General features: G+C 63.4%; 1 protein-coding gene across 1 annotated transcript; it reads left to right on the plus strand.

The window, feature by feature from the left end:
* HUWE1 (HECT, UBA and WWE domain containing E3 ubiquitin protein ligase 1) lies at positions 1-26,400 on the plus strand (the record flags this gene model as incomplete). Its single annotated transcript, XM_050984838.1, has 38 exons — positions 1-125; positions 631-810; positions 1,270-1,458; positions 1,976-2,120; positions 2,202-2,277; positions 2,729-2,827; positions 3,016-3,149; positions 3,504-3,675; positions 4,332-4,560; positions 5,437-5,615; positions 5,964-6,053; positions 6,283-6,431; positions 6,521-6,569; positions 7,281-7,496; positions 7,612-7,828; positions 7,954-8,087; positions 8,596-8,807; positions 9,343-9,631; positions 10,337-10,439; positions 10,999-11,566; positions 12,832-12,927; positions 13,003-13,468; positions 14,046-14,152; positions 14,245-14,401; positions 14,836-14,968; positions 15,579-15,781; positions 16,753-16,880; positions 17,493-17,580; positions 18,133-18,294; positions 19,147-19,392; positions 20,480-20,597; positions 20,681-20,821; positions 21,743-22,030; positions 23,130-23,235; positions 24,086-24,203; positions 24,285-24,466; positions 25,633-25,823; positions 26,243-26,400. Coding segments are annotated over 38 exons (6,588 nt in total), but the record flags the coding sequence as incomplete, so codon positions are not given.
* Positions 26,401-26,748: the final 348 nt, after the last annotated feature.

The following is a 26,748-nucleotide window of genomic DNA, read 5'->3' on the forward strand; positions in this document are numbered from 1 at the left end:
TTCTTCCTGGCCAGCCTGGCCGCAGCTGGCAGTGGCACCGATGCCCAGGTGGCCCTGGTCAACGAGGTCAAGGCCGCCCTCGGCCGCGCCCTGGCCATGGCCGAGAGCACTGAGAAACACGCCAGGTGTGGGGACAGCTGGGGACAATGTGGGGCAGCATGGGGACAGCTCAGGACAGTATGTGGACAACGTGGGGACAATGTGGGACAGTGTGGGGATGGTGTGGGGACAGCGTGGGGACACTGCAGTGATGGCCTGGGGATGATATTGGATAGTATGGGGACAGTGGAGGGTCACTGCAGAGAGCCTGGGAACAACGTGAGGATGGTTGGGGACAGTGTGGAGCCGCTGCAGAGACAGCCTCGAGTGTGTCTCATCCTCTGTCCCCCCAACATGACCAGTGTCCCTTGTCCCCCTGGAGTGACCAGTGTTGCCCAGAGTATCCCCTATCCCCCCAAGTGACCGGTGTCTCTCGTCCTCTGTCCCCCCACAACATGACCGGTGTCCCTTGTCCCCCTGGAGTCAACGGTGTTGGTGTCCACCCGGAATGACCGGTGTCCCCCTGGAGTGACGGTGTCCCCTTGGAGTGACCGGTGTCCCCCTGGAGTGATCTCTGTGCTGTCCCCACAGGCTCCAGGCCGTCATGTGCATCATCAGCACCATCATGGAGTCGTGCCCGTCCACCTCAAGCTTCTACAGCAGCGCGGCCAAGCCGCCCCACAACGGCATGAACAACATCATCCGCCTGTTCCTCAAGAAGGGGCTGGTCAACGACCTGGCCCGCGTGCCCCACAGCCTCGACCTGTCCAGGTGAGGGCCACCTGGGGGTGAGGGGACATCTGGAGGGGGTTGGGGGGGTGTCTTCAGGGGTTTGGGGGGGTCTTGAAGGGTTTTCAGAGGTCTTCAGAGGAGCTTTGTTGGGGTCTTGAGGGGGTTTGGGGCAGTTTTGTTGTGGTTTTGGGGTATCTTGAAGAGAACCACAGTGGATTTGGGGTCCTGTCTGGGTTTTGGGGGGGGGTCCCTGTTGGGTTCTGGGTCCCTGTTGGGTTCTGGGTCCTTGCTTGGTTCTGGGTCCCTGCTTGATTCTGGGTCCATCCTGGGTTTTGGGGAGGTTCCCACTGGGTTTGGGGTCAGTGCTGGGTTTGGGGAGGGGTCCATGCTGGATTTGGGGTCCCTGCTGGATTTTGGGGGGGGTCCCTGCTGGTTTTGGGGGGTGTCCCCTGTGGGTTGGGGTCCCTGCCAGTTGGGGTGCCAGCCCTGCTCCCCCAGCCCCAACATGGCCAACACGGTGAACGCGGCGCTGAAGCCGCTGGAGACGCTGTCGCGAATCGTGAACCAGCCCAGCGGGCTCTTCGGGGCCAAGGGCTCCTCCAGCAAGAGCAAGGCCGAGGGCAACGGGGGCGCCCGCGAGGCGGGGGCTGCACCCCCCGATGGAGGTACCCCCCTGGGATCACCCCCGTGTCACCCCACAGCCCCCAGTGTCACCCCATGGCCACAGCCCCAGTGTCACCTACAGCCTCCAGTGTCACCCCATGGTCACACCCCTGGTGTCATCCCGTGGCTACAGCCCCAGTGTCACCTACAGCCTCAGGGTCACCCCATAGCCACACCCACAGCCCCCCCAGTGCCCTCCAGGGTCACCCACGGCCCCTTGGACCCCCCAGTTTCACCCCCGGCCCTCGCAGTCCATCCTTGGTCACCCCAGGTCACCCACAGCCCCAGGGTTACCCCATGGCCATACCCACAGCCCCCCCCCCACCCAGGGTCACCCACGGCCCCCTGGACCCCCCAGTGTCACCCCCGGCCCTCCCAGTCCATCCTTGGTCACCCCAGGTCACCCCACTGCCCCCTCATCTCTGCTGCCCCCCAATTTTCCCCCATCTCCCACCCCTCCTTTACCTGCCCCCTGTCCCCCTGTGATTCCCCCATCCCCCACACCCCATGACCCCCCTGAGGACCCCCCTGTGACCCCCAGGGGACCCCGGGACCCTGAGCCCCCCGAGGAGGACGCGGAGGCGGCGCAGGCCGAGGCGGCCGACGGGGACATGGACGGCGAGGCCGAGGGGGACACGGTGGTTCTGGCCGGGCAGCCTGAGGGGCTCACCACCCAGGAGATGCAGGTCAGGGACCCCTCCCCAAATCCTCCGAGACCCCCGAGTTCCCCCCAGCACCCCCAAACCCCCCCTGTGCCCCCCCCTCAGGTGGAGAATGAGCTGGAGGATCTGATTGATGAGCTGCTGGAGAGGGACGGCGCCGACGGCAACAGCACCATCATCGGTGAGGGACAGCAGGGTGACCTCTGGGCAGCAGAGTGACCACTGGGCAGCAGAGTGACCTCTGGGCAGCAGAGTGACCTCTGGGCAGCAGGGTGACCTCTGGGCAGCAGAGTGACCTCTGGGCATTGGGGTGACCACTGGGCAGCAGGGTGACCACTGGGCATTGGGGTGACACCCTGGACAGCAGAGTGACCACTGGACAGCGGGGGGGACCACTAGGCATCAGGGTGACCACTGGGCAGTGGAGTGACCACTGGGCATTGGGGTGACCCCTGTACATCAGGCTGACCCCCTGACCATCAGAGTGACCCCCTGGCCATCAGGGTGACCCCCTGACCATCAGAGTGACCCCCTGGCCATCAGGGTGACCCCTGGCCATCAGAGTGACCCCTGGCCATAAAGGTGACCCCCTGGCCATCAGGCTGACCCCCAGCCATGTCCCCTGTCCCCAGTGAGCCGCTCGGCCGAGGACGAATCTCAGGAGGACGTTCTGATGGACGAGGCTCCCTCTAACCTCAGCCAGGCCTCCACACTGCAGGCCAACCGTGAAGGTGGGCACGGGGTTTGGGGGGCACTGGGAGGGACTGGGAGGTCCCCAGGGCTCTGGGGGGGGCCACAGGGCTGGAGTGACCTGGGGCCTCCTTATGGTATCGGAGGGAAAATTTGGGTTGGGGCTTTGGGGGTGTCCCCGGGGGGGGGTCTCAGGGTCCTACAGACCCCCCCCAATCCCTCCCCACAGATTCCATGAACATCCTGGACCCTGAGGATGAGGAGGAGCACACGCAGGAGGAGGACAGCAGCGGCAGCAACGAAGATGAAGATGACAGCCAGGATGAGGAGGAGGAGGAGGAGGAGGAGGATGAGGATGATCAGGTGGGGTTAAGGCGCTGAAGGCCCCCCCCAAAACTCAGGCGTGCCCCCAAGACATCGGGGTCACCCTCAAAGGTTGGGGTTCCCCTAAGTAATTGGGTTTTCTCTATAGCTGTGCCCCTGTTTTGGGTCAAGCTGCCCCCAGTTTAGGGTCAGGGGGTGCTGTTTTGGATCAGAGTACCCCCAGTTTTGGGTCAGGAGTTCTGTTTTGGGGCAAAATGCCCCAATTTTGGATCAGGGGGAGCTATTTTGGGGTGAAATGCCTCAGTTTTGGATTGGGGGAGTGGGGGGGGCTGGCTATTTTGGGTCAAAACCTCCCAATTTGGGGCCTGCTGACCCCCTGGTGGGCCATGCCAGGACGATGAGGAGGGTGAGGAAGGTGAGGAGGAGGAGGATGATGATGATGGCTCGGAGATGGAGCTGGATGAGGATTACCCCGACATGAACGCCTCGCCCCTCGTGCGCTTCGAGCGCTTCGACCGCGACGACGACCTCATCATCGAGTTTGACAACATGTTCTCCAGCCCCAGTACGGCACTGGGAGGGACTGGGAGAGACTGGGAGGCACTGGGAAGGACTGGGAGAGACTGGGGGGCACTGGGAGAGACTGGGAGGGGACTGGGAGGCACTGGGAAGGACTGGGAGCGGATCTGGGGATGCTGAGACAGGACTGGGAGGGAATTGGGAGGCACTGGGAGGGACTGGAGGGCACTGGGAGGCACTGAGAGGAAAAAAATGGGGGGTCCCCATCCCGTTAGTCACATGGAGGGGGTCAGGAAAGGGTCACACCCTCCTCCCAGCCCCCCAGTTTTGTCTCCCCAGTTTTGTTTCCCTCTTCCCTGTGGTTTTTGGGGTGTTTCCCCTAATTCCTCCCTGTGTTTTTTGGGGTGTCTGACCCCCCATTTCTGCCCTCCCAGTGGTTTTTAGGGTGTTTCCCCCAATTCCTCCCATGGTTTTTGGGGTGTCTGACCCCTATTCCTCCCCGTGGTTTTTGGGGTGTCTGACCCCCTATTTCCCTCTTCCCTGTGGTTTTTGGGGTGTCTGACCCCCCATTTCTGCCCTCCCAGTGGTTTTTGGGGTGTCTGACCCCCCATTTCTCCCCGTGATTTTTGGGGTGTCTGACCCCCTATTTCTCCCCTCTCTGTGGTTTTTGGGGTGTCTGACCCCCCATTTCCCCCATTCCAGCTGACATCCCGCCATCCCCTGGGAACATCCCTGCCAGCCACCCTCTGCTGGTGCGGCACGCAGAGCACGGGGGGCTGGGGCTGGGGGCCGGCCCGGGGGGTGCCCGCCTGGCCCAGGGGCTGGGCCGGAGCCAGCGCACGCTGCGGCAGCTCACGGCCAACGCCGGCCACACCATCCACGTCCACTACCCGGGGGCACGGCAGCCAAACCCCCCCCTGATCCTGCAGAGGTGAGTGACCACTGCTGGCAGTGGCCAGAGACCCTTTGGGGTCACCCAGACCTCCTTGGGTCACCTAAACCCCCCTGGGGACACCCAAACCTCCATGGGGTCATCCAAACCCCCCTGGAACACCCCCAAACCCTTCCCTGATCCTGCAGCGGTGAGTGACCACTGCTGGCAGTGGCCAGAGACCCTTTGGGGTCACCCAAACCTCCTTGGGGTCACCCAGATCTCCTTGGGGTCACCCAAACCCTGCTGGGAACACCCAAACCTCCTTGGGGTCACCCAGAACCCCTTTGGGGTCACCCAAACTTCCTTGGGGTCACCTAAACCCTGCTGGGAACACCCAAACCCCCTTGGGGTCATCCAGACCCCCTTAGGAACACCCAAAACCCCCTTGGGATCACCCAAACCCCCCTGGGAACACGCAGATCTCCTTGGGGTCATCCAAACCCTCCCCTGATCCTGAGTGGCCACTGCCAGCAGTGGCCAGAGACCCCTTGGGGGTCACCCAAACCCCCTTGTGGTCACCCAACCTCCCCATTGTCCTCCAGCAGTGAGTGACCACTCCTGGCAGTGTCCAGAGACCCCTTGAGGGTCACCCAAACCCCCTTGGGAATCCCTACCCACTACCTGGGCTTGTGCCACAGCCCCAACTGGGGGTCCCACAACCCCACCCTGGGGTCTGACACCCCCCTGAGCCCCCCAACACCTCCATGAATGCCCCCTGTGCCCCCTCCCCAGGCTCCTGGGCCCCTCAGCGGCCGTAGCCATCCTGCAGCTGAGCAGCAGCCAGGCTGTGCCCCCAGCTGGGGGTCCCACACCCCCCTCAGCCCCCCAACACCCCCATTAACACCCCCTGACCCCTCTGTGCCCCCTCCCCAGGCTCCTGGGCCCCTCGGCGGCCGCAGACATCCTGCAGCTGAGCAGCAGCCTCCCGCTGCAGAGCCGGGGCCGGGCACGGCTGCTGGTGGGCAACGAGGACGTGCACATCATCGCCCGCTCCGACGACGAGCTGCTGGATGACTTCTTCCACGAGCAGGGCAGCGCGGGCAGCCAGGCAGGCGAGTGGGCACACCTGGGCACACCTGGGGACACCTGGGGACATGGGGGGGCGTTCACACAGCCAGGCAGGCGAGTGGGCACACCTGAGGGTCACCTGGGGACACAGGGGGACAGGGAGAGACCCCCAAAACACGGCACAGACATGGGGACACAGCAGGGGCGGGGCCTGAAGAGGAGGTGGGCCTAAGGGGGTGTGGTCTGTTGGGAAAGGGGTGGGGCTTAATGGGGTGTGGTTTGGGGGAAGTGGGCTTGGCTGATTGACAGTCTTGGGGTGGGTGGGCTAAGATGGGCGTGGTCCCACTTGGGGCGTGGCCTCTGCAGCCTCCAAAGCTCCCATCTCTCCCCAGGGACCCTGTCCAGCATCCCCACGGCCCTGACACGCTGGACCGAGGAGTGCAAGGTCCTGGACGCTGAGAGCATGCACGACTGCGTGTCTGGTGAGACCCCCGGGACCCCCTTGGACAACCCCCAGACCCCTGGGAGCCCCTCAGGACCCCTTCTGGGCAGCCCCCAGACCTTTGAGCCTCACCCTTCCTTCCCCTACAGTGGTCAAGGTGCCCATCCTGGGGGACCCACACACCCCAAACCCCCCATTTCCCCCCACAGTGGTCAAATTGCCCATCCTGGGGGTCCCACACACCCCTAACCCCCCATTTCCCCCCTCAGTGGTCAAGGTGCCCATCCTGGCCCGGCTGGAAGCGCTGCGGGACGAGGAGCTGGACGAGCGGCGCGAGAAGCGCCGGCGCCAGGCGGCCGAGGACGAGGCCAAAGGCGCCGAGCGCGGCGCCGAGGACAAGGACGGGGCGGAGACCCAGGTGAGAGACCCCCAAAAAACCCCCCCAAAACCTCCCTGGGATGTGGGGAAGGGTCCCTCCTTTATTCCCCACCTTCCCATCTCCCGCAGGATGCGGCGTCCAAAGCCGGCCCCGCTTCGGCCGACGTCACCCCCCCAGGTAAATCCCCCCAGCTCACCTGGATGCCCCCAAAACCTTTCAACGGCCGGACCCCTCACCCCCAAAAAAAACCCCCGAATCCCCCCCTGGAGCTGGCGCCGCGCGGGCTGAGGTAGTAGATTGTATAGTTGGAGGGTCACACCCCCGTCTCGGAGATAACTATACATTCTACTGTCTTCCTCGCGCGGCGCGCGCCGCCGGAGCCGGGGGGTCCCGGGGGGCTTAGACATCCCCTCACCCCACCAGCACATCCAGGATGGGGGCGGAGTGGGGTTAAAATGGGGAAATCTGGTGGTTTGGGGGGGGTTTTAAGGGTTTTTTTTTTGAGGGTTTTTATGGAGGGGTTGAATGGGGAGGTTTAAGGGGTTTGGAGGGGGTGGTTTAGCTTTAGGGGTGGGATGTGGCCTGCCCTCAGTTGTTTCCTCCCCTCTCCAAAATGGTCTCCACCCCTACATTGTCTCCTCCCCCCAAATTTTATCATCCCTGTAAATTGTTTCCTCCCCCACCCCAGAATTGTCTTCTTCCCCCCCAAACCCTCTCCTATCCCCACTAGGGACCCCCTCTCATTTTAGGGCACATCTGGATGTCTGGGATTCCCCAAAATGGGGAAAAAAGGGAGGTTTTGAGGGGCGGGGTGGGGCGGGGGGGGCTCCCAAATTTCTGGGTCCCCTCCAATGTTGATCCCTACGTGTGTCCCACCCCCCCTCCCAGAACACAGCGGGACCCCGGGAGAGACCCCCCCTCCCGGTCCCCACCGGACACTGGTGATGCTGGAACCGACACCGACCACCCCAGACACCCCCCCAGGAGCCCCCCAAATCCCTGCTCGCCCCCCGCAGCCCCCTGAACACGAAGAGGGGGGGCCTGGACGACCCCCCCAAGATGCTGAGGCCACTCAAATGGAGCTGTCACCTGCCCCCACCATCAGTAAGTGCTTGGTTTTGGGGGAATCCCTTGAGTTTTTGGGGTTTTTCTCCTTTTTGGGGTGGGGGGAAGCCTCCCCAGGTTTGGGGGGGCTCCAGTGTGCTGTCCCCCCTGCCAGCGTCGCTGTCGCCGGAGCGGGCGGAGGACTCGGACGCGCTGACGGCCGTGAGCAGCCAGCTGGAGGGGTCCCCCATGGACACCTCGAGTTTGGCCTCCTGCACCTTGGAAGAGTCTGGGGGGGCTCCCTCCGCCCCCACAGCCCCCCAGAACCCCCCTGGAACCCCCCAAGGACCCCCTCCCGCTCCCCCCGACACCGCTCAGCCTCCGGACGATAGGTGAGAGCCTCCCCTTCCCCCTGCTCTCAGTGGGAAATGGGGAGAGGTCGTGGTTTTGGGGAGGGGTCGTGGTTTTGGGGTGTCCCCTCCTTGCTGACGTCACAGCTCTGTGATGTCACCCCCAGCTCCCCCCCAGCCTCATCCTCGGAGAGTTCGTCCACCCGTGACTCGGCCGGGGCCATTTCCGGGGCCGACTCTCGGGGGATCCTGGAGGAGCCGCTGCCGTCCACCAGCAGCGAGGAGGAGGATCCGCTGGCCGGTCAGTGACACCCCTGTGTCCCCTGTCACCGGCCAGTGACACCCCTGTGTCCCCTGTCACCGGTCAGTGACACCCTTGTGTCCCCTGTCACTGGCCAGTGACACCCCTGTGTCCCCTGTCACCGGCCAGTGCCACCCTTGTGTCCCCTGTCACCGGTCAGTGAGACCTCTGTGTCCCCTCTGGCTGGTCAGTAACACCCTTGTGTCCCCTCTCACTGGTCAGTGCCACCCTTGTTCCCCCTCTGGCCAGTCCTGTGACCCCTCTGGCTGGTCAGTGCCACCCCCCCTGCCGCTCCATGTCCCCTCTGTCACCTTCCAGAATCCCCTGTCCCCCTGGGAGTTTTTAGTGGTGTCCCTGGGTGATTTCAGGGTGTCCTCAGGTTTTTAGTGCTGTCCCTGATGGTTTTGAGGTGACCCTGAGAGATTTCAGCCCAAAGGCTTTTAGGGACATCCTGGGAGGTTCCAATCCATTCCCGGGGTGTCCCCAACATGTCCCCGATGTGTCACAGGGATCAGCCTCCCTGAGGGCGTGGACCCGTCCTTCCTGGCGGCGTTACCCGATGACATCAGGCGGGAGGTGCTGCAGAACCAGCTGGGGATCCGCCCACCTGCGCGGGCCCCGCCCACCGCCAGCCCCGCCCCACCCGTGGTGGCCAATCCCGGCCTCACCGAGGTCAGCCCCGAGTTCCTGGCGGCGCTGCCCCCGGCCATCCAGGAGGAGGTGGGTGTGGCCATAGTGTGGGTGGGGCTATGGATTGGGTGTGGTCTTTGGGCAGGGCTAAGGGAGGGGTGTGGTCTCTGGATAGGATTAGAGGGTAAGTGTGGTCTCTTTGGGGTGTGTCCACATGGAGGTGTGGCCTTTTTGGGTGTGTCCCCATGGGGGTGTGGCCTCTTTGGGGTGTGTCCACATAGGGACATGGTCTCTCAGGGTGTGCCCTCTTTGGGATGTGTCCACTTGGGGGTGTGGCTTCTTTGGGGCACATCCCTATAGGGGTGTGGCCTCTAAAGTGTGGTCTCTCAGGGTGTGGCCTCTTTGGGGCATGGTCTTTCGGGTTGTGGTCCTTCAGGGTGTGGCCTATTAGGGGCGTGGCCTCTCAGTGTGTGCCCTCTTTGGTACATGTCCCCATAGGGGTGTGGCCTCTTTGGGGCGTGGTCTCTCAGGGTGTGGCCTCTGGGACATGTCCCCATAGGGGTGTGGCTTCTTTGGGGCCGCGGCCCCGTCCGGTCGGGCCGTGTCCCAGCGCTGTCCCCCACAGGTGCTGGCGCAGCAGCGGGCGGAGCAGCAGCGGCGGGAGCTGGCTCAGGCCACGGGCTCGGACGCGCCCATGGACCCGGTGACGTTCATCCAGACGCTGCCGTCCGAGCTGCGGCGCTCGGTGCTGGAGGACATGGAGGACTCGGTGCTGGCCGTGATGCCGCCGGACATCGCGGCCGAGGCGCAGGCGCTGCGGCGCGAGCAGGAGGCGCGGCAGCGGCAGCTCATGCACGAGCGCCTCTTCGGCCACTCCAGCACCTCGGCGCTCTCGGCCATCCTGCGCAGCCCCGGTGAGGGGGGACCTGTCCTGCTGCCCCCCGAATCCTTCTGTGTCCCCCCAAATCCCTCTGTGTCCCCCAAATCCCTCTGTGTCCCCAATTCATCTGTGTCCCCCCCAGTTCTCTCTGCATCTCCAGCTCCCTTTGCCTCCCCCAGTTCTCTCTGCCCTCTCCAGTTCTTTCTGTGTCCCCCCAAATTCTCTCTGTCCCCTGAATCCCTCTGTGTCCCCCCCAGTTCTTTCATCCTCCCCCCACTTCCCTCTTCTCCCCATTCCCTGTGTGTCCACCCTGATTCCCTCAGTTTCCCCCTGTCCCCAGTATGTGACATGTCCCCTCTGTGTGACAAATCCCTGGGGTCCTCAGTGGGTGATACATCCCCAGTGTCCCTGCTGTATGACACGTCCCCAGTGTCCCCAGTCCATGCTGTGTCCCCTCTGTGTGACAAATCCCTGGTGTCCCCAGTCCCTGGTGTCCCTCCTGTATGACACACCCCCCAGCGTCCCCAGTGTGTGACACGTCCCTGGTGTCCCCAGTCCGTACCATGTCCCTTCTGTATGACACGTCCCCAGTGTTTGACACACCCCCAGTGTCCCCAGTCCATACCATGTCCCTCCTGTATGACACACCCCCCAGTGTCCCCAGTGTGTGACACACCCCTGGTGTCCCCAGTCCATGCCGTGTCCCCTCTGTGTGACAGCCCTGTCCCTGTCCCCGCAGCGTTCACCAGCCGGCTCAGCGGGAACCGGGGCGTTCAGTACACGCGGCTGGCGGTGCAGAGGGGGGGCACCTTCCACATGGGGGGCACCGGCACCCACAGCAGGTCAGTGGGGCGGGGGCACGGCTGTGGGGCACGGCTGTGGGGTGGGGGTGACAGTCTGAGAGGGGAGGGGGTGTCAGGGTCTCTTTGGGCTTGGTTTAGGGGTCATTTTGGGGTTGGTTTGGGGACAGTTTTGGATCAGTTGGGGTGTAACCATGTCCCCAGATCAGCAGGCAGCAGAGTGGTCAGGGCAGTTTGGGGTGGGTTTTGGTCAGTTTGGGGTCAGTCTCAGCTGTCCCCCCAGGCTGGCGGGCAGCAGCGTGGACAGGGCAGTTTGGGGTTGGTTTAGATCACTTTGGGGTTGTTTTTTGGGTCACTTTGGGTCACTCCTGGCTATCCCCCATCCCCAGGCCGGCGGGCAGCAGCGTGGACAGGGCAGTTTGGGGTTGGTTTAGGTAACTTTGGGGTTGTTTTTTGGGTCACTTTGGGTCACTCCTGGCTATCCCCCATCCCCAGACTGGCGTGCAGCAGTGTGGACAGGGCAGTTTGGGGTTGGTTTAGATCACTTTGGGGTTGTTTTTTGGGTCACTTTGGGTCACTCCTGGCTATCCCCCATCCCCAGGCCGGCGGGCAGCAGCGTGGACAGCCTGCTGCGCCTGCGGGGGCGGCTGCTGCTGGACCACGAGGCTCTGTCCTGCCTGCTGGTGCTGCTCTTCGTGGACGAGCCCAAGCTGAACACCAGCCGCCTGCACCGCGTCCTGCGCAACCTCTGCTACCACGCTCCCACGCGGGGCTGGGTGGTCCGCAGCCTGCTGTCCATCCTGCAGCGCAGCAGTGAGAGCGAGCTGTGCCTCGAGACCCCCCGCGGGACCCCCGGGCCGGGCACCGAGGAGCGGCCGCGGGGCCGCGGGGGCGGGAGCCGCTCCGGGCCCGGCTCTGCCGCGGAGCCGCGCGGGCTGGACCTGCTGCACCGCATGGAATCGCGCAGCTCCGGGCAGCTCTCCTGGCTCTCCGTGTCCATGGACGCGGCCTTGGGCTGCAGGACCAACATCTTCCAGATCCAGCGCGTGCCCGGCCGCAAGCACACGGAGAAACACGCGGCGGCCGCCGGCTCCGCCGTGCACATTCACCCCCAGGCCGCGCCCGTGGTGTGCCGGCACGTGCTGGACACCCTCATCCAGCTGGCCAAGGTGGGGCTGCTGCAGCGGGTTTGGGGCTCTTTGGGGGGAATTGGGGAATGTTATTGGGTTTTTGGGAGGTTTGTTGGAGGTTTTTGGTGTGTGTTAAAGGGTGATTTGGGGGAAACTGGGGAGTATTAGAGCCCGTTGTTGGGTTTCTGGAAGGTTCCTGGAGGGTGTTGTGGCATGTTAAGGAGTGGTTTGGGGAAAATTGGGGACATAATTGGGTTATTGGGAGGTTTCTGGAAGGTTTTTGGCACGTTAAGGGGTGGTTTGGGGCTCTTTGGGGGGAATTGGGGAATGTTATTGGGTTTTTGGGAGGTTTGTTGGAGGTTTTTGGTGTGTGTTAAAGGGTGATTTGGGGGAAACTGGGGAGTATTAGAGCCCGTTGTTGGGTTTCTGGAAGGTTCCTGGAGGGTGTTGTGGCAAGTTAAGGAGTGGTTTGGGGAAAATTGGGGACATAATTGGGTTATTGGGAGGTTTCTGGAAGGTTTTTGGCACGTTAAGGGGTGGTTTGGGGCTCTTTTGGGGGAATTGGGGAATGTTATTGGGTTTTTGGGAGGTTTGTTGAGGGTTTTTGGGGTGTTAAAGGGTTCTTTGGGGGAAATTGGGGAGCACTAGAGCCCATTGTTGGGTTTCTGGAAGGTTCCTGGAGGGTGTTTTGCCATGTTAAGGAGTGGTTTGGGGCTCTTTGGGGGAAATTGGGAAATGTTTTGGGGGTTTTGGGAGATTTCTGGAAGGTTTTTGGCACGTTAAGGGGTGGTTTGGGGCTCTTTGGGGAACATAGAGGAAATTCAGAGGTGTTACTGGGTTTCTGGGATGTTCCTCGAGGGTTTTTTGGCAGGTTAAGGGGTGGTTTGGGGATCTCCAGGTGAATGCTAGATGCCATTCTTGGGTTTCTGGGAGGTTCCTTGAGGGTTTTGGGGGGCAGTGGGACATTTTGGGGTGCACCAGGGCACATACGGGGTATCTGGAGGGTTCTGGGGGTCAGTGGAGAAAGCTGTGGGGGGCACTGGAACATTCCATAGGGCAATTGAGGGCCCCCCAACACCTTGGGGGCACAACTGGGGGACCCTCCCCACACTTGGGGTCCCTCCCAGTGGCACAGGGAGCATCACTTGGGCAGGGGGGGAGGATCCCCAAAACCTGTGTGGGGTCTGGGGGTCACTGAGGCTTCCTGGGATGGGGGCGCATAGGGGACTCTGGGTTGGTTTTGGGGTGGTTTTGGGATGGTTTTGGGGTCATCAGTACCCCCCTGTCCCCCCCCCCCCCTCCAGGTCTTCCCCAGCCACTTCACCCAACAACGAGGCCGAGACCCCGCCACCGACCCGGAGCGTGACCGCGGCCCCCCCAAATCGGGGGGCAGCCCTTGCCCTCCCCCACCCCCCCAAACCCCACCAGCACCCCCACCCCCTCCCCCTCCCACCGGCGCCCCCTCCCAAACCCTGCCCCCCCAATCCCAATCCGGCTCGCTGTCCACGGATTTCTGGGACCTGCTGGTCAAGCTGGACAACATGAACGTGAGCCGGAAGGGGAAGGGGTCGGCGCGGGCGGGGGGCGGCGGGGGGGGCCCCGAGCCCGAGGCGGCCGGGGGGGGCCTGGAGGCGTCGCCGCTGGGACAGCTGATGAACATGCTGTCGCACGGCGTCATCCGCCGCAGCCCCCTCCTCACCGAGAAGCTGCTGCGCCTCCTGTCCCTCATCTCCATCGCCCTCCCCGAGGGGGGCAAGGCCGGCGAGGGGGGGGCAGCGCCCCAGAACGGAGCCCCCGCCCCCCCCGCGCCCGCCCCGCCCGCTGCAGGGGGTGGCACAGGGACGGGGACGGGGGCGGCCGCAGCGCCCGGGAGCCCCCCGGGACAGGGGGGCAACGGAGGAGGAGGAGGAGGAGGAGCGGGCACGGCTGGAGGAACTGCGGGTGAGTGTGGGGACGGGGACAGGGGTGGGAACATGGGGACAGGGATGGGGACAAGGAGATGGGGATGGGGACAGGGGGATGGGGATGGAGAGAGGGAGAGGAGTGGGGACAGGGGGATGGGGACATGGGGATGGGGACAGGGGGACAGGGACAAAGGGATGGCCACAGGGGTGGAGATAGGTGTGGGGACAGGGATGGGGACACGGGGATAGGGTTGAGGTTGGGGACAGGGGGAAGGGGACAGGGACGGGGACAGGAAGATAGGGATGGAGAGAGGGAGAGGGGTGGGGACAGGGATGGGGACAGGGTACATGGACAGGGTGGGGACATGGGGACAGAGATGTGGGTATTGGAATGTGGAGGGAGACATGGAGAAGGAGATGGGGACATGGGAACAGGGATAGGATACGAGGATAGGGACAGAGACAAGACATGAAGGGGATGCAGTGACAGGGATGGCACATGGGGACAGGACACAGTGGGTCACAACAGGCACAGGGAGCAGCCTGGGCAGGGTGGCGGTGGCATTTCCCACCCACTGCCACCACCCCAACCGCTGTGTCCCTGCTGTCCCCAGCCCCTGCCAAGAGCTCCAAGTCCCCTGCCAAGGTCCCCGAGGGTGGTCCCGACCCCCGGCTGGCAGCCACAGGCCTGACCGAGAGCCAGCTCCAGCTCTCCGTGGAGGTACCGGGGGGGGGGCTGGGCTGGGCAGGGGGGTGTCCCTGCTGCCCCCTGCTGTCCTCAGGTGTCCCCAACCTGCCCTGTGCCACCCCCAGGTGCTGACGTCACACTCGTGCTCGGAGGAGGGGCTGGAGGACGCAGCCAATGTCCTGCTGCAGCTGTCCCGGGGGGACGCGGGGACAAGGGACACGGTGCTGCGGCTGCTGCTCAGCGGGGCCCGGCAGCTGGGGGGCGCCCTGTGCCGCCAGATCGGTGAGGGGGGGTCCTGGGAGGGGCTCTGTGTCACCAAATTGGTGAGGGGGGGGTCCAAAGGGGCATCTCTGTGTCACCAGATTGGTGAGCCAAGGTTCTGGGGAGGGGTCCTGTGTGAGAGGGGGTCCTGTAGGGGTCCTTGTCTCACCAGATCCATGAGGGGGGGTCCCGGGGAGGGGTTCTGAGCCACCAGAATGGTGAGGGAGGGTCCTGTGGGGGTCCCTGTGTCACCAGATCAGTGAGAGGGATCCTGGGGGGAGAATCTGAGCCACCAGAGTGGGGAGGGGTGCTCTTGGGTTGGGGGGCTCTGTGTGAGAGCGGGTCTTGGAGAAGGTCTGGGCCACCAGACCGGTTGGGGGGGGGGGTATCCTGTGGTCAGTGGGGGTGGTCAGTGGGGCTCAGCGGGGTCCCAGCCCGTGCCACCCCCCACCCAGGGACGCTGCTGGCCGAGCTCCGTGAGTACAACCTGGAGCAGCAGCGGCGGGCGCAGCTCGAGGCCCCGTCCCCCGAGGGGCTCCCCGAGGAGCAGCCCCCCAGCGCCAAGCTCAAGGGCAAAATGCAGAGCCGGTGAGTGCCCGCTCACCCTGGGGCCTGGCATGGCTGCTGTCCCTGTCCTGGGCATGGTGGCACCTCCTGTCCCTGTCCAGGGCGTGGTGGCACCTCCTGTCCCTGTCCAGGGCACCAGCAACACCTCCTGTCCCTGTCCTGGGCATGGTGGCATCTCCTGTGCCTGTCCAGGGCATGGTGGCACCTCCTGTGCCTGTCCTGGGCATGGTGACGCTTCCTGTGCCTGTCCTGGGCATAGTGACGCTTCCTGTGCCTGTCCTGGGCATGGTGGCACCTCCTGAGCATGGTGGCACCTCCTGTCCCTGTCCTGGGCAGCAGCAACACCTCCTGTCCCTGTCCTGGGCATGGTGACACCTGTCCCTCATCCTGGGGCATGGTGGCACCTATCGCTGTCCAGGGCACAGTGACACCTCCTGTCCCTGTCTGGGGTCCCTGGTGATGACCGCTGTCCTTGCCATTGTCCCTTGTCCCCACTGCTGACCACTGCCCACTCCCTGTTGCCCCACTGATGACCACTGCCCATCACCCTTCATCCCCTCTGCTGACCGCTGTCCCTCCCATTCCTCTGCTCCCCCCTGTCACCCCTGACCCCTGTCCCCGTCCCCCCCAGCTTCGACACGGCCGAGAGCGTGGTCATCGTGGCGTCTCAGAAGCGCGCTCTGGGCGGCCGCGAGCTGCAGCTGCCCTCCATGTCCGTGCTGACCTCCAAGACGTCCACGCAGCGCTTCTTCCTGCGCGTGCTGCAGGTCATCATCCAGCTGCGCGACGACACGCGCCGGGCGCACCGCAAGGCCAAGCAGCCCGGCCGGCTGGGTAAGGACTGCTCCGGCCACTGTGCTGAGCGCTGGCCGTGCTGAGCACTGACCACTGGCCGTGCTGACCACTGGCCGTGCTGAGCACTGACCACTGAGCGCTGGCCGTGCTGAGCGCTGGCTGTGCTGAGCGCTGAGCGCTGGCCGTGCTGAGCGCTGGCCGTGCTGAGCACTGACCACTGGCCGTGCTGAGCGCTGGCCGTGCTGAGCACTGACCACTGGCCGTGCTGAGCGCTGGCCGTGCTGAGCACTGACCACTGGCCGTGCTGACCGCTGGCCATGCTGAGCATTGAGCACTGGCCGTGCTGGCCACTGGCCGTGCTGAGCACTGACCACTGGCCGTGCTGAGCGCTGGCCGTGCTGAGCATTGACCACTGGCCGTGCTGAGCACTGACCACTGGCCGTGCTGACCACTGGCCGTGCTGAGCACTGACCACTGGCCGTGCTGACCACTGGCCGTGCTGAGCACTGACCACTGGCCGTGCTGAGCACTGGCCGTTGTCCGTGCTGAGCGCTGGCCGTGCTGACCGCTGGCCATGCTGAGCACTGACCACTGGCCATGCTGAGCGCTGGCCGTGCTGAGCGCTGAGCGCTGGCCGTGCTGACACTGGCCGTTGTCCGTGCTGAGCGCTGGCCGTGCTGACTGCTGGTCATGCTGAGCACTGAGCACTGGCCATGCTGAGCGCTGGCCGTGCTGAGCGCTGACCACTGGCCGTGCTGACCACTGGCCGTTGTCCGTGCTGAGCGCTGGCCGTGCTGACTGCTGGTCATGCTGAGCACTGACCACTGGCCGTGCTGAGCACTGGCCATGCTGAGCGCTGAGCGCTGGCCGTGCTGAGCGCTGAGCGCTGGCTGTGCTGAGCACTGACTGCTATCCGTGCTGAGCACTGACCACTGGCCGTGCTGACCGCTGGCCGTGCTGAGCGCTGACCACTGGCCGTGCTGAGCACTGACCGCTGTCCGTGCCCGCAGGCGCCGCGGGGCTGGGGGCGGCTGGCAGCATCCAGGCCGCCGTCCGGCAGCTGGAGGCCGAGGCCGACGCCATCATACAAATGGTACGTGAGGGCCAGAGGGCCCGGAGGCGGCAGCAGGGAGACACGGTTAGCACGGCCGCCTTCCTCCACCCTGCCCCTGCTCTTCCTCCCGCTTCTGTCTTGCCCTGTCCTGGCCTCTTCAGCCTCCTCCTCGTCATCCTTGGCCTCCCCGGCCCTCCCCTCCTCATAATCCTCGCTCCCTCCTCATCATCCCCATCATCCTCAACCCCTTATTGTCATCCTCAACCCCTCCTCATCATCCTCACCCCCTCCTCATCATCCTCATCCTTGTCCTGCCCCTTCCTCCTCCCCTGCTCTTCCTCCTGTTCCTGTGCCCCCTCATCCTCCCATCCCTGACCCTCCTCAGCCTCCTCATCCTCCTTCTCCCATCCCCTCCTCCTCCTGCTTGTCCCCTCCTCTCCTGCCCCCACTCCCCCACAGCCTTCCTCCCACTCGTCCCCATCATCATCCTCCTCCTTCATCCTCTTCCATCTTCATCATCCTCCCCCTCCTTCCCCCCTCCCTTCTCCTCCTCTTCCTTCCTCTCCCCATCACCCTCCCCCCATGGCTCCCAGCCCCCTTTCCCCCCAGTTTCGGGGTCCCCCCAGCCCGGGGGGGGGCTCTGGGGGCTCCCCTGGGGGGGTCCCGGCCCCCTAAAGCCACCGCCGTCCCCCCCAGTCGGAGGCCGGGCCCGCGGATGCCGTCCCCCGGCGCGAGGAGTCACCCATGGACGTGGACCAGCCCTCGCCCGCCCCTCAGGACGTGGGTGAGAACCCCCCCAGTCACCCTCCAGTACAGCCCAGTGCCGCCCAGTGTCACCCAGTGCTGCCCAGTCACCTCCCAGTGCCACCCAGTCACCTCCCAGTGCCACCCAGTCAACCTCCAGTACAGCCCAGTACCACCCAGTCACCCTCCAGTGTATCCCAGTCACCTCCCAGTGTCCCCCCAGTGTCACCACTTGGGGTCATCCCCCCTCCCGGGCTGGTGCTGGTTCAGGGCCATCCCAGTATCACTGCAGGGCCTGGTACTGGTGGGGTTGGGTGGTACTGGCCAGGCTGGGTGGCTCTGGTTACATTGGGTGTCACTGGTGGGGTGGCATTGGTTGGGTGGGTGTCACTGGTGGGGTGGCACTGGTGGGACGGTACTGGTCATGTTAGGTGTCCCTGGTGGGATGGCACTGGCCAGGTTGGGTGGCATTGGTGGGGTGGGTGTCACTAGTGGGGTGGCACTGGTGAGGTGTCATTGGTCAGGTTGGGTGTCACTGTTGGGGTGTCACTGCTCACACGGCGATGTCCTGACCATGTCCCCTCCCCCCCAGGCCCCGAGGCGGCGCAGGGCGGGGACCGGGACAGGGACAGGGAGGAGCGGCCCCCGGAGCTGCCCCTGCTGAGCGAGCAGCTGAGCCTGGACGAGCTGTGGGACATGCTGGGAGAGTGCCTCAAGGAGCTCGAGGAGTCCCACGACCAGCACGCCGTGCTCGGTGCGTCACCCCAAATCCTGGGGGGCCCCAAAAACTATGGGCTGACCCTAAATCCCGGGGTGGTGGGCTGGAATCTGTAGAGGGACCCCAAAATCACAGGGGTGACCCTAAATTCTCACGAGAAGGGCTGGAACTTCTGTCCCAGGCTGTTCTCCCCCCATCAAGGGGTGTCCCCACCCAGTTCTGGAATGTTCCCTTCCCCAGTTCCAGGGTATCCCCCTCCCCATCCTGGGGTGTTCCCTTCCACCTCCATCCCACTGTGTCCTATTCCTCTGCCACTGATGCAGCACTGTCCCCGTGTTGTCCCCATGATGTCCCCACGCTGTCCCCATACTTTCTCCCTGCCCCATGCCACCCGCTGACCCTACACTGACCCCACCCTGTCCCCGTGCCCCACGCCACCTGCTGTCCCCACCCTGTCCCCACGCCGTCCCCCTGCTGTCCCCATGCCATCCCTGTGCTGTCCCCACGCTGTCCCCATGCTGTCCCCATGCCCCACGCCACCTGCTGACCCCACCCTGTCCCCACGCCGTCCCCACCCTTTCCCCCTGCTGTCCCCACACTGTCCCTGTGCTGTCCCCACCCTGTCCCCCTGCTGTCCCCACTCTGTCCCTGTGCTGTCCCCCACCCTGTCCCCACGCTGTCCCCACACTGTCCCCATGCTGTCCCTGTGTCTCACACTGCCTGCTGACCCCACCCTGTCCCCACACCATCCCCCTGCTGTCCCTGTGCCGTCCCCATGCCGTCCCCACCTTGTCCCCCTGCTGTCCCCACTCTGTCCCTGTGCTGTCCCCACCCTGTCCCCCTGCTGTCCCCCCTGTCCCCACGCCACCGCTGACCCCTGTCCCGCAGTGCTGCAGCCGGCCGTCGAGGCGTTTTTCCTGGTGCACGCCACGGAGCGCGAGAGCCGCCCCCCGGTGCGGGACACGCGGGAGAGCCAGCTGGCACACATCAAGGACGAGCCACCCCCGCTGTCCCCTGCGCCCCTCACCCCCGCCACCCCCTCCGCCCTGGACCCCTTCTTCTCCCGGGAGCCCTCGGCCATGCACATCTCGGCCAGCCTGCCCCCGGACACGCAGAAATTCCTGCGCTTCGCCGGTGAGCCGGGGGGGCTTTGGGGTTTGGGAGTGTGGGGAGGGGGTTTGGGGGGGCTGGAAGGGTCTGGGAGAGGGACTTGGGGACATTGGAGGGAGATTTGGGGGAGCTTAGGTGTGGAGAAGGGATTGGGAGGGTGGGAGGGGGTTTGGGGGGAGCTGGAAAGGTCTGGGTGGGGGAGTGGGGGTATTGAAGGGAGATTTGGAGGAGGTTAGGATGTGGGGAATGGGATTAGGAGTGTGGGGAGGGGGTTTGGGGGGGCTGGAAGGGTCTGGGAGAGGGACTTGGGGACATTGGAGGGAGATTTGGGGGAGCTTAGGGTGTGGAGAAGGGGATTGGGAGAGTGGGGAGGGGGTTTGGGTGGAGTGGAAGGCAGCTTGGAGGGTGTTTGGGGGCTTTGTGGGGAGTTTTGGGGCCGGTTAGGGTGTGGGGAAGGGGATTAGGAGTGTGGGCAGGGCGTTTGGAAGGGTTTTGGGGGGGCTGAAGGCAGCTTGGAGGGTGTTTGGGGGCTTTGGGGGGAGCTTCTAGGGGAGCTTAAGGCATTGGGGAAGAGGTTAGGAAGGGTTTTGGGGGGCTGAAAAAACTTGGAGGGTGTTTAGGGGCTTTTGGGGAGCTTAGGGTGTGGGGAAGGGGATTTGGAGTGTGGGGAAGGCTTTTGGGGGGATTTGAGAGGGGTTTTGGGAAACCCCAAGGCTTTGGGAAGGGGTCTGGAGGGACCCCAAGGCTTTGAGACTGTGAATTAGGGGGGGAACCCCAGAGCTTTAGAAAGGGGGAATTGGAGGGAACCCCAAGGCTTTGGGGAGGGGGAATTGGAGGGAACCCCAAGGCTTTGGGGAGGGGGAATTGAGGGGAACCCCAAGGCTTTGGGAAAGGAAAATTTGGAGAATTTTTGGGCTCCTCAAGTCTTTGGAAAGGGTGAATTTGAAGAGGGCAAATTTAGGGGATTTTTGACCCCCTCAACACTCAGTGTGAGCTAAGAACGAGGCTGCTCCAAACACTGATGGGGACAAACCACAACCACAGGACATTTTGAGGACGGGGTTCCCCTATTTGAGGACACCCCCAAACCCTTTTTTCCCCCCCTCCTCAGAGACCCACCGGACGGTGCTGAACCAGATCCTGCGGCAATCCACCACCCACCTGGCCGACGGCCCCTTCGCCGTGCTGGTCGACTACATCCGCGTGCTGGACTTCGACGTCAAGCGCAAGTGCGTGGCCAGGAGGGGCTCCCAGGATGATTGGGGGGGGTCCCACAACACCCTGACACCCCCTTTATTTTTGTCCTGGCCAGGTATTTCAGGCAGGAGCTGGAGCGCCTGGACGAGGGGCTGCGCAAGGAGGACATGGCCGTGCACGTGCGGCGCGATCACGTCTTCGAGGACTCGTACCGGGAGCTGCACCGCAAATCCCCCGAGGAGATGAAGAATCGCCTGTGAGACACCCCAAAATATTCCCTGGGAACCTCAAAATATCCCTGTGCTATCCAAAATATTCCTTGGGACACTGAAAATATACCTGGGATACCCTAAAATACACCCAGATCCTCCCCATGTCCCCTAAATCCTCCAAGTCCCCCAAAAAAGACTCTTCTGGCCCCACAAACGTCCCCTGACCTTCCCAAAATACCCTTCCGCCCTCCTCCAATGCCTCCAAACCCCTCGATTTCCCCTAAAAACGCCTCCATCCTTCCCACACCTCCCCAAAATCCCCTCTCCTGATCCCCCTAACATCCTTATTTCCCCCCAAAACCGCCTCTACCCTCCCCAAACCCCCTGTCCCACCCAAATTAACCCCCAATTCCCCCCAAAACCGACTGCAAACCCCCCAGTTACCCTCAAAACCACCTCCATCCTCCCCAGTTCCCCCAAAACCACTTCCAGGCTCTCCAATTCTTTCCAAAACCACTTCCATCCTTTCCAAATCATCCCCTCAAAACCAACTCCAAACCCCCCATCTCCCTCCAAAACCACCTCCACCCTCCCCAAACCCCCTCTCCCACCCCACTTAACCCCCAATTCCCCCCAAAACCACCTCCACCCTCCCCAATTCCCCCCAAAACCACTTCCACCCTCCCCAAATCCCCTTAAAAGCCACCTCCATCCCCCTGTGATCCTTCCAAGACCACCTCCACCCCTCCCTACTCCCCCGAAACCACTTCCATCATCCCCAAATCCCCCTTAAAAAAACCGCCTCCACATCCCCCTGAGATCCCCCAAACCCACCTCCACCCTCCACCATTCCCCCCCAACCACCCCACAACCACTCCACCCTCCCCAACTCCTCCCAAAACCACCCTCACCCTCCCCAAACCCCCTCTCCCACCCCCCTAACCCCCCAGTTTCCCCCTCCCCAGGTACATCGTGTTCGAGGGCGAGGAGGGCCAGGACGCCGGGGGGCTGCTGCGGGAGTGGTACATGATCATCTCCCGCGAGATGTTCAACCCCATGTACGCCCTGTTCCGCACCTCGCCCGGCGACCGCGTCACCTACACCATCAACCCCTCGTCCCACTGCAACCCCAACCACCTGAGCTACTTCAAGTTCGTGGGCAGGATCGTGGCCAAGGCCGTCTACGACAACCGGCTGCTGGAGTGCTACTTCACCCGCTCCTTCTACAAACACATCCTGGGCAAGTCCGTGCGGTAAGGGGCGAGCCACGGCGCCCAGGGGGTCGGGGAGGGGGTTTGTGGGGGTGGGAGTGGGTTTGTGGGGGGATGGAGCCCCTCAGAGGGGGATGGGATTGCGTTTGTGGGGGTGGGAGTGGGTTTGTGGGGGGATGGAGCCCCTCAGAGGGGGATGGGATTGTGTTTGTGGGGGTGGGAGTGGGTTTGTGGGGGGATGGAGCCTCTCAGAGGGGGATGGGATTGTGTTTGTGGGGGTGGGAGTGGGTTTGTGGGGGGATGGAGCCTCTCAGAGGAGGGTGGGATTGTGTTTGTGGGGGTGGGAGTGGGTTTGTGGGGGGATGGAGCCTCTCAGAGGAGGGTGGGATTGCATTTGGGGGGGGGTTGGATTGTGTTTATGGGGTGTAGGGGGTGTTTCTGGGGTGTGGGGGGGTGTTTATGGAGTGTGGGGGGATGTTTGTGGGGGGTGGGAATGGGTTTGTGGGGGGTGGGAGTGGCTTTGTGGGGTGTGGGAGCTGTTTATGGGGTGCTGGACCCCCTCAGAGGAGGGTGGGGTTGCATTTATGGGGGTTGGGATTGTGTTGGTGGGGTGGGGGTCCTGGTTTTGGGGTGTGGGACTGCATTTAGGGGGTGATGGAGCCTCTCAGAGGAGGGTGGGATTGCATTTATGGGGTGTAGGGGGGTGTTTGTGGGGTGTGGGGATGTTTGTGGGGTGTGGGGGTGTTCATGGGGTGCTGGAGCCCTTCTGAGGGGTGTGAGCCTGCATTTGTGAGGTGCTGGAGTCATTGATAAGGAGCTGGAGCTATTTGTGGGGTGCTGGACCCCTTCAAGGTTTGGAGTAATTTATGGGGTGCTGGAGCCCCTCAGAGGGATGAGACTGCATGTGTGGCATGTGGGACTGTGTTTAGGGGGGTGCTGGATCCCCTTGGAGTGAATTTGAGCCATTTATGGGATGTTGGACCCCATCAGAGGGGGTGGGACTGTATTGATCGAGTTCCAGACCCCTGGCAGGATCTGATCTTGTTTTGGAGCTCTCCACCAGGCTCTGACCCTGTTTTGGGGCTCCCAATGGTTTCTGACCCCATTTTTGGGGTGTTACCCCCCGTTTTTGGCCCCCCAGGTACACGGACATGGAGAGCGAGGACTATCACTTCTACCAGGGCCTCGTGTACCTGCTGGAGAACGACGTCTCCACGCTGGGCTACGACCTCACCTTCAGCACTGAGGTGGGGACCCCCAAAAACCAGCACCGGGACCCCCAAGTTTGGGAATGTTTGAGGTCCAGGGATGTCCCCACACCCAGCTGGCCCCGCCATGCCCCACCAGATGCAGGAATTTGGGGGTTTGAGGTTCCCAGGTGCAGGAATTCGGGGGGTTTGAGGCTCAGGGATGTCCCCACGCCCCGCTGACCCCCCCGTGCCCCCCCAGGTGCAGGAATTCGAGGGGTTTGAAGTTCCCCAGGTGCAGGAATTTGGGGGGTTTGAGGCTCAAGGATGAGCCAGGTGTGGAAATTTGGGGTGTTTGAGGTTCAGGGATGTCCCCACACCTTGGTGACCCCCCTGTGCCCCCCCCCCCCCCAGGTGTGGAAATTTGGGGGTTTGAGGTTCAGGGATGTCCCCTCCATGTCCCCACACCCTGGTTCCTGCACCTCCATGTCCCCATCCCCAATTCCTGCACCTGGGTGACCCCCCTGTGCTCCCCCAGGTGCAGGAATTTGGGGTGTTTGAGGTTCCCAGGTGCAGGAATTTGGGGTGTTTGAGGCTCAGGGATGTCCCCACACCTTGGTGACCCCCCTGTGCCCTGCCAGGTGCAGGAATTCGGGGGGTTTGAGGTTCCCAGGTGCAGGAATTTGGGGTGTTTGAGGCTCAGGGATGTCCCCACACGCTGGTGAACCTCCTGTGCCGGCCCCCAGGTGCAGGAAGTTGGGGTGTTTGAGGCTCAGGAATGTCCCCCCCATGTCCCCACACCCCGCTGACCCCCCCATGCCCCCCCAGGTGCAGGAATTTGGGGTGTTTGAGGCTCAGGAATGTCCCCCCCATGTCCCCACACCCCGCTGACCCCCCCGTGCCCCCCCAGGTGCAGGAATTCGGGGTGTGCGAGGTTCGGGACCTGAAGCCCAACGGGGCCAACGTGCTGGTGACGGAGGAGAACAAGAAGGAGTACGTGCACCTGGTGTGCCAGATGCGCATGACCGGTGAGCGCCGGGGCCTGGGGGGGCTCCGGGGGGGCTCCCAGGACCCCCCTGACCCTCCCCAAAATCCACAAAATCCCACAGGCGCCATCCGGAAGCAGCTGGCGGCGTTCCTGGAGGGTTTCTACGAGATCATCCCCAAGCGCCTCATCTCCATCTTCACGGAGCAGGAGCTGGAGCTGCTCATCTCGGGGCTGCCCACCATCGACATCGACGACCTCAAGGCCAACACCGAGTACCACAAGTACCAGGGCAACTCCATCCAGGTGGGGTGGGGTCCTGGGGGGGTTTCAGGGGGTTCTGGGGGGATTTCAGGGAGTGATTTCAGGAGGTTCTTGGGATATTTCAGGGGGTCCTGGGGGGATTTCAGGGGGTTCTGCATACCAGGGCAACTCCATCCAGGTGGGGTGGGGTCCTGGGGGGGTCCTGGGGGGATTTCAGGGGGTTCTGGGGGTGTCCTGGGTACCAGGGCAACTCCATCCAGGGGGGGCGGGGTCCTGGGGGGATTCTGGGGGGGTTTCAGGGGGTCATTGGGGGATTCTGGAATGATTTCAGGGGCTTCTGGGGGGATTCTGTGTACCAGGGCAACTCCATCCAGGTGGGGTGGGGTCCTGGGGGGGTCCTGGGGGTATTTCAGGGGGTCTTGGTGGGATTCTGGAGCGATTTCAGGGGGTTCTGGGGGGATTTCAGGGAGCGATTTCAGGAGGTTCTTGGGGTATTTCAGGTGGTCCTGGGGGGATTTCAGGGGGTCCTGGGGGGATTACAGGGGGTTCTGCATACCAGGGCAACTCCATCCAGGTGGGGCTGGCATCTGGAGGTGGTCCTGGGGGGATTTCAGGGGGTTCTGGGGGGATTCAGGGGCTTCTGGGGGGATTCTGTGTACCAGAGCAACTCCATCCAGGTGGGGTGGGGTCCTGGGGGGGGTCTTCAAGAGATTTCAGGGGGTTCTGGGGAGATTCTGGGTACCAGGGCAACTTCATCCAGGTGGGGCTGGCACCTGGGGGGATTCTGGGTCAATTTCAGGGGGTTTGGGGGAGATTTCAGGGAGTTTTGGGAGGATTCTGAGTATCAGGGCAAGTCTATCCAGGTGGGGTTGGCACCTGGGGGGATCCTGGGGTGATCTCAGGTGGTTCTGAGGGGATTTCAGAGGATTCTGGGGCAATTTCAGGAGGTTCTGAGGGACTCGGATTCGGGGATTCGGGTTCGAGGGATTCGAGGTTCTGGGGCAATTTCAGGAGGTTCTGAGGTGATTTCAGGAGGTTCTGGGTACCAGGGCATCCATCCAGGTGGGGCTGGCACCTGGGGGGGTTACGGGGGGATCTCAGGGGATTCCGGGGGGATCCTGGTGGGATTCCAGGGGGTCCCGGTGGCCGCTTGTCCCTGTCCCCGAGTGCCAGCAGGTGACTGTCCCTGTGTCTGTCCCCGTGCCCAGATCCAGTGGTTCTGGCGTGCCCTGCGCTCCTTCGACCAGGCCGACCGCGCCAAGTTCCTGCAGTTCGTGACGGGCACGTCCAAGGTGCCCCTGCAGGGATTCGCCGCCCTCGAGGGCATGAACGGCATCCAGAAATTCCAGATCCACCGCGACGACCGCTCCACCGACCGGCTGCCCTCGGCACACACCTGGTGAGGGACACGGGGACACGGGGAGGGGACATGGAGGGACATGGAGGGGACACAGGGGACACTGACTGGCTGCCCTCGGCACACACCTGGTGAGGGACACAGGGGACATGGGGGGGACACGGGGGGGACATGGGGACACCGACCGGCCGCCCTCAGCACACACCTGGTGAGGGGACACGAGGGGACATCAGGAGGACACACGGCCACCACCATCCTCTGCCCACACCTGGGACAGGGGGACATGGAAGGGAGGCAGGGGACACTGGAGGACACGGAAATGAGGGCACTGGGGTGACCCTGGCACCGTGACACACCCGAGGAGCAGGACTGGGGGTGGGTGTGACAGTGACACAGGGGGACAGCGGGACGCGGTCGGGGTGGCACCGAGGGAGGTGACAGTGACACGCGTGTGTCCCCAGCTTCAACCAGCTGGACCTGCCGGCCTACGAGAGCTACGAGAAGCTGCGGCACATGCTGCTGCTGGCCATCCAGGAGTGCTCCGAGGGCTTCGGCCTGGCCTAGGGCCCGCGCCGGCCCCCCCCAGGGGCTCTATAAATATATATATATTTTTTGGTTCCATTGGCTTTTTTTGGTTTGTTTTGGTTTTGGTTTTTTTTTTGGGGGGGGGTTATTATTTTGTTTTTTTTTTTTTTTTCTCCGGTCCCAGTTTGGGGGGGGGGGTTTTGCTCTGTTGGAGGGTTGGGGGTTCCCTCTTCCCCCCTCCCCCCTGTGTGGGGGCTGGGGGGGAGCAGGGCGGTGAAAGGGGGGAGCCCCCTGAAATTATAAATAAGTTCAGCCCTTCCCCCCCACCCCAAAACTGAGAGAAAAAGTTTAAAAAAAAAAAAAAAAGGAATAAAAAAGTGCACTCTTGGTAAGGGCAGTCCCGGTCGTTCTTGGGGGGAGGGGTGGGCTTGGCCGCCATCTT

This window comes from Serinus canaria, chromosome 25, assembly GCF_022539315.1.
Source record: "Serinus canaria isolate serCan28SL12 chromosome 25, serCan2020, whole genome shotgun sequence".
In the NCBI taxonomy this organism is placed as follows: Eukaryota; Metazoa; Chordata; class Aves; order Passeriformes; family Fringillidae; genus Serinus; species Serinus canaria.